This window comes from Drosophila novamexicana, unplaced genomic scaffold (genome assembly GCF_003285875.2).
Source record: "Drosophila novamexicana strain 15010-1031.04,08,12 unplaced genomic scaffold, DnovRS2.1 tig00000108-arrow-pilon, whole genome shotgun sequence".
Taxonomy (NCBI): domain Eukaryota; kingdom Metazoa; phylum Arthropoda; class Insecta; order Diptera; family Drosophilidae; genus Drosophila; species Drosophila novamexicana.
The window spans coordinates 2,633,103-2,639,528 of record NW_020824772.1 but is presented as its reverse complement, the minus strand read 5'-3'; the positions used below and the strand labels follow the sequence as shown (position 1 = coordinate 2,639,528).

General features: G+C 43.2%; 2 protein-coding genes across 3 annotated transcripts in view; one reads left to right on the top strand and one right to left on the bottom strand.

Moving 5' to 3' along the window:
* The first annotated feature begins 607 nt into the window (after window positions 1–607).
* LOC115757732 (heterogeneous nuclear ribonucleoprotein Q) overlaps window positions 608–6,426 on the top strand; it is a 45,550-nt gene continuing 39,731 nt past the window's right edge. For both annotated transcript variants that reach the window (XM_030698112.1, XM_030698110.1), the window contains exon 1: window positions 608–993. In XM_030698112.1, coding sequence (XP_030553972.1) covers window positions 981–993 — 13 coding nt within the window. In that variant the 5' untranslated portion in view covers window positions 608–980. The remainder of the gene's footprint in view (window positions 994–6,426) is intronic.
* LOC115757731 lies at window positions 1,005–6,287 on the bottom strand. Its single transcript, XM_030698107.1, has 7 exons — window positions 5,214–6,287; window positions 4,860–5,155; window positions 4,623–4,803; window positions 4,448–4,565; window positions 3,362–3,891; window positions 2,948–3,065; window positions 1,005–2,889 (listed from the first exon to the last, which is right to left on the bottom strand). Exons 1-7 carry the CDS (start codon window positions 6,134–6,136, stop codon window positions 2,623–2,625), a joined length of 2,433 nt encoding a protein of 810 aa, XP_030553967.1. The 5' UTR covers window positions 6,137–6,287; the 3' UTR covers window positions 1,005–2,622.

The window sequence follows — 6,426 nt, the reverse complement described above, 5'->3', positions numbered from 1 at the left end:
TATTTAAGGTGCGTTTTTTATTTGAAACAAAACCGGATCGGATTTGAATGTTATTAGTGATTGTTTTTGAAATGTTCGTGTGTTATGTTTGTTATTTAGCTAAGTGTTGTGTGTATTGTTCCAAACAAATTGAATAACCGAAACCGATCTGTTTTAGTGTTAGTTGTTGCTGGGGATTGTATGATTGAATCCTGATGCATCCACACAAGCATTCAATGACTGAGGAGCGTTCGCTCCCTTGTTCGTGGCGACATGGAGCTCGAATTGAAGCATACAATTTCGCAGCTGCCTACTTTGTAATTGTATTGAATTATGTAGCCACATTCAATAATTGATTTGTGATAGTTTTTAAAGATGTTTAATAGCCAACTACATAATGCTACTCCCACCCAAAGAAACGGAGGCAGCTGTCAGTGTAGCGGGAAACTGTAATTGTAATAAACCAGAAAATAATAAACGACACAAAACTAAAAAAAAAAAACACTACAAAAAATGGCAAAATGTTTGCTTCTCTTTCATTTCTCTTGGTTGCCTTGAGTTAAATGTCAGTTGGTAAAAAAATCTCACATGCGGACATACAATAAAGAAACCTCAGTACAAAAACATCTCTCATTCAAATTGAAACCCTTCCAAAATTTGTTAAAATTCTAAAAGGATCAAAAATAAATCAAAGTTCGAACTAACGATTTATTCTTCATATTTCGCGGATAGCTTGGGCCGATCGTAACTAAATCGTTTCAGTTCAGTCGTGCACACAACTACCGCGATATAAGAGAAACGTGACGCCCGGCGATCAACGGGCGGCAACATTTAATTTGGTTTTCCAAGGTCTTGTGTTTTGTTTGTGTTTTGTTTCAAAAATAATAACCTTTAACGGAAAGTCCTTTTGCACTCGATAAATCATAAAGTTTGCAAATTTTATTTGAACTGTGTGCGTTTCGTTCGTGATTGTAGAAGTCAGCCTTAACGTGGAAGTCAATATGAATAAGTTTGGTAAGTGGAAAGAAAATCATGATTAATGTTAGTTTTAACTATAAATTGTGTATTGTGTACAAAGCATTTACAAAAGTTGCTTTTCGAGCTAAACATGATTTCTGCTTCGAACACTGCGTGGTGTTTTGACTTAAAACTCTATACAATATGGGCTATAAAAAAAGTCGGTATACATAAAATTCGAATATATTCATTCTGTCAAGGCACTTAATATTAACAATACATAGAAAAAGAGATTGATTAAATGGACGGACTTACGATTTAGTCTACATATATGTATATATATATATATATATATTTATTCGAGCATGGAATTATTGTTTTTAAGGCACAATTAACACTTTATCGATTGTTTCGTTTTTGTACTGTCCTACAAACTGATATATGGATATATGTATATTCAAGAGCAGACCAGACTCTGCTTAAGACACTTTAATCTATATGTATATATTTATATATGTATAAATATACCACTTGAATTGTGTACCCGCGGCGCCGGCTCCTGCCTGCAGCCGGCAACGGCACAAATGGAAATGGAGGAGTTGCCCAAAACGCAGCGGTCGTCACTGCCCACCGGCGCGCTGTTGCCCTGATATGACTATGAAAAATGTGTGAAAATATTTTTTGTGTAGATGTCCAAGTCCAGCTACCTATCATTTTTTTAATGAAAAAAGAAGAGTTGGCTATTTTTTTGTTGCCCTGGCAGGAGACCAAGTCCAAGACCAAGTGGCTGGTAAACTGGTTCCTGCGGCGCATAGAAAAAGTTCTCAGGGTATAGATAATAAAAATTCAAGCGCATATGATAATCAAGGCGCAAAAAGAGGAAACGCTGGCATATTTAATTCAGGCAACAAAAAATGGCCAATGGACCATCGGACGCCGCAATGTCGACGATTTAATATAAGAAAAACACGACGGCAGGCGTTCGGTTATTTTTTGTCTACTTTTTTTTTAGCCAAAAGGCTATGCCCAGCCGCTGGCCAGGCAAGAAAGGTGTGCGTGCGGCACAAACAACCCTCAGCCTGGCTCTGGAGGATGGGTGTAGGTACGGGGCCTAACTGGGTTTTGATGTTAACAGGTTTGCAAACTCTGAGCGAGCACACACGCACACAGCTGTGCAGCTTCACGGACATTAGCAAGGGCCGCAGTCGCACCATCATCAGCAGCAGCAGCAGCAGCAACAACAGTAGAGACGACGCTTCCGTAATCTGAGCGCAGTAGGCGCGGCTGTTTGCGCTTTTCTGCTGCTTCTGCTGCTGCTGCTGCCGCTTTTGATAGAAATGACAAATAACCAGATTCATTGTAATAGATTATGTCTACAACTTAATCGCCTTGCAGATAAATGATGACAATGTTCAAAGGCGCATCTAGAGAATATAAAATATATAAGAATACATATATATATATATAAATATATATAGAATTCGGAACGGACAACTTGGTTGGGTTTTCTGTGATTTTTTTTTCGGCAACAGCGCGTTTTGTTTTGGGTGTCAATTTTGTGTCTTTCAGTTGCTGTTGCTTTGTCAGTTTTCTTTACGATTTTTTTTTGTTTTTACTTTTTATGAAGAGTTTGATGTGAGCTTCGTGTGGACGGAAATTGAAGTTAGATATTTGGCTTTTGGACGTTTAACTAAATCTATAAAGTAGCGTTAACGTAAGGCCAATCAGTGAGATGACCAAACCCAGCGCCGATTCCAAGCCTGATGCACCAGCTAGGCGACACTTGAACATGTCGTAACGCGTCTCCTTATCGGCAACAATGTTTTGATACTCTGCCTCAACCAACTGGCCGTCATAGTAGGTGATAAGATCCTCAAATGGATACTCATAGCCCTGCAGGCACTCACATTTATATCCGCCAGTATCATACCCACGCCCCATGATGGGCACACACTGTGAAAATGCAAAAGATATTAGTAAGAGTTTACAGCTAAATACAGTAAATACTTACATATGAGGTTTTCTCATCGCACTTGTGCGTGCCCTTAAAGGCATTTGGCTCGTAGTACCAGTCCGGGCATTGATTAATGTCCAGCTGCAGCATATCCATGGACACAGCGACCACACCCCTGCGAGAAGAGTCAACAAATTAGTCAGTTTAATTGCTCACATTTGCATGACAATGCGAATGAAGAGCCACAAGTCATAAGTTAGGCCATGTCAACACTCGAAAATTAGACAATCAAATCATAGAAACTACATACAAAACATTTGCATGTGAATGGCAATGGGATTGGGAACGAGTATGGGACTGGCCCTAAAAGGGGTGAGCAGGCCCGCGACGGCGGCACGCAGCGGACCGGCCCAACAGCCCGTCTAAAACCTAAACGAAAAGTGGGCCCTACCCTTTTTATGGTTTACTTACTTGAATTCCAGTTTGACTTTTAGGCTGTCCCACCCAAAGAAGGGCACCGCATAGGTCACCAACCACTTCTTGACATAGCCATGGCAATCGAACTGCGGCTGAGTCCAGTAGCCGTGCTTGATGCTTGCGGCGCGATACGAGTTGGGGTAGTGCTCGTACTTTTGCTGGTATTCACCTGTCTCATTGTGGCGTATCTTGATTTTCATGTAGAACGTCTCTAGATCATCAAAGTTCGTGTTCCAGCGCTGTTTGAGGAACTTGAAGTACTTCTTCTCGGTGTAGAGCTCGTGCGTTTTGTTGAGACGCGCCAGATCCTCCACTTTGAACTTGCGCGTGTTCAGCTCCGTTTTGTATGCATAGGGTGCAAAGTATGTGCGATTGGTGAACTTATTGCGCTCCCAAAGCGTTGACGCCGACCAGACCTTACTGTCGCCAAGCACAATGGCCAGGGTCTCGCCAATCATTTGATCCTCGGTCAGCGGTTTGTCCGCCACACGTTTGCCCGAATATACCTCATTGGGATCCGATATCTATGCGATACAAATGTTAAGCTAGAGTCTGTTTTTTTTTTTTTTGAATTCAGAAATGTCCCCAAGCATTGGGATTTGTATGCTAACAACTTGAGCAAATATGAGCATAAAGAAAAATACAAGGCTAGAGGGAGGGTTAGAGGAGTCCAGTTTATGCGAGCATTTGCTTCTCTTTGCTGCTGCTGCTCCTGCTACTGCTGCAGCGTCTGAAGCTGTGGCATTTAATGAAGACGACGCCTTGTGGCGAACCCGTTTTTCGTGTCCTTTGCGCTCAAACTAATGAATTTAGCATTTGGTAATGGTTTGACACTGAATATTTAATTCACGCCGCGGCTGGTAACTGCCAACTGGCAACGTATAACTGAAACCGAAACTGGCATTGCAGGAAATTCGAGGAAGTTGAATTACGCGTGGAAAATTATAATTTACACTTGAGAAGTTTTCAAGAGGCGACATCGAAGGCGCTTAATAGGTGTCGGGTTTATCAATTATTGCTCTTCATTTAGCGTGAAGGCGATGGGAAACAGTTTGAGCCCCTTACTAGTTGCACGCTTACCTGTAAAAAGGCGCTAATAAAGTTGGCCAGACGCACGGCCATCTTGGCTTCATTTTCGAACTGCTCCTTGGCGCCAAAGCTAACATCGCCGCGCAGTATCAAATCTTGTGGATGGAAGCTGTCAGGATTATAGCCATTAATTAAACGTACATAACTTTAGAATTCGAGCACTCACTTCTTGCATGTGCGAAAGTTGACGCCGTGAATATACTTCAGCGCTTGATCAATGTTCACATGCTCAGTGTGCAGTGCTCTGGAGCCTGTCGTGTAATTGCGATACTCCGAATGCAAATCTAAGTACTTCTCTCGTATGTGATAGGGCGCCTTCTCCCACTGTATGGGCAGCTTTTGTATCCCTGCAACAGACAATATATTGAATAATAATGTGCATATGCTAATTGCATTTACCTACAGCCAATTTTGAGGCAATTGTATTCATTGTAATACTGTTCCGCCGAGGCGCGTTCCACAATCTCGCCAAGATAGGGTCGCCGTACTGTGTTGGGCAGTCGGTAGCCTGGCTTGCAGCGACACTGATAGCCGCCACGTCTAAAGCCCCAGCCGTGTAATGGTTCGCATTCGGTTGTTTCGATTTTACATCGTGCCGTGCCTGCAAAGTGATTTGGCGGCTTGTTACCCTCGCCCAGCGGACACTGATTGATGTCTATGCGCTCAAAGTCCATTTCCAGTACGGACACAGCAGTATATCTAAAAAAGGAGTCTAGGATTGGCTAGGCTCAGGTGAAGACAATTGATTTTCACTCACTTGGGATACTCGATGTGTCGGAACTGGGTGTGCCTGGGATAAATGTCTGCAATGGGCACCACGGCCGCCACCAGCCACTTGTTAGAACGTCCACAGTCGAAATACGGGCGGGTAAACTTTATTGGGCCCTGTGTCTCTTCGGAACCAGGCGGACCATGGAATGTGAATGTTTCATTTGTATTGTTAGCATAGCGAATCTCCACTTGATAGGTGATCTTTGTGTCATGCCGACCATCGACATTGTCCGGCAGCCAGGCGCGATACCATTCATTAATTTTGTAAAGATCATGTGTGTAATCTTTCGATATGGAGTCCGGATGATGAGCGCCCAAGTCCTGCACATCGAAAGTGTTCCACGTGGAAATCTTTTGCAAGTGTATGGGATCATTGAAGTCGTCCAGGCGGAAAGTACGCGGCCCAAAGCGTGGAAAGGTTTTATTGAAGAAGCCACGATACGACGAGGAGTACGAGCTATTGGGCGCAAAGTAAATGGCCGAAGCGTTGATGCTGGGGTTGGCCGATACATCTGCCACGGTGGAAAGGAAATAGTACATCATGCCCGGATCATAGGTATCATTGATGGCGGGACGTATGAAGCGTGACTGCAGTATGTAGCTCCAAAAGAAGCTGCGACTCAACGCCATGTTTTGCAGATGCAGCAGGGCCGTGCGATTGGGAAACACGGGATTTACATTCACCTCTTTGATGTCCGGTTTGTGAGAAACAGCATCCAGCGGCATAAACAGATCCGCATGATTCTGTATGGGACAGTTGTCAGCGTTTACCTTGTCAAACTGAATTTTGATCTCATCAAAGGCGTCGCGCGCCTGCCACTCGTGCTGGGCGAACACGCCCACGACCAGCGCCAGCACAAAAAGCAGGTAGCTGCGCCCCAAAATCGTTGCGGGCAGAAAAAAAACCATGTTTGTTTGTGTGTGTGCTCGAGTTCGCCGCCTGCCTGGGCAGCTGAATCAAAGAATTTAATACACTTTTTAACTTAAAAACAAACTAAATTTAAAATGAGATTCCAGCGCATGCAGCCACACGCAACGCGATTAGTAATACAAATTAATGCTTTGCACTTGTTGGAACTACGCCCTCAAAATCAACAGTGTTGCAAGCGGCGGTGTTGATATCGCATCAATATATATATATCGATAACGCAAAAACCAATGACTGCTGCATGCGTTTCTATTCGATTACTATCGATGTT

Bases quoted from the DNA above. Each gene is read 5' to 3' on its own strand.
- LOC115757731 (XM_030698107.1), bottom strand. From the start codon at position 6,136: ATGGTTTTTTTTCTGCCCGCAACGATTTTGGGGCGCAGCTACCTGCTT. The intron at 5,156-5,213 runs GTGAGTGAAAAT...CTCCTTTTTTAG, and splicing joins CGACACATCGAGTATCCCAA to ATATACTGCTGTGTCCGTAC. The intron at 3,892-4,447 runs GTAAGCGTGCAA...TGTATCGCATAG, and splicing joins TTATTAGCGCCTTTTTACAG to ATATCGGATCCCAATGAGGT.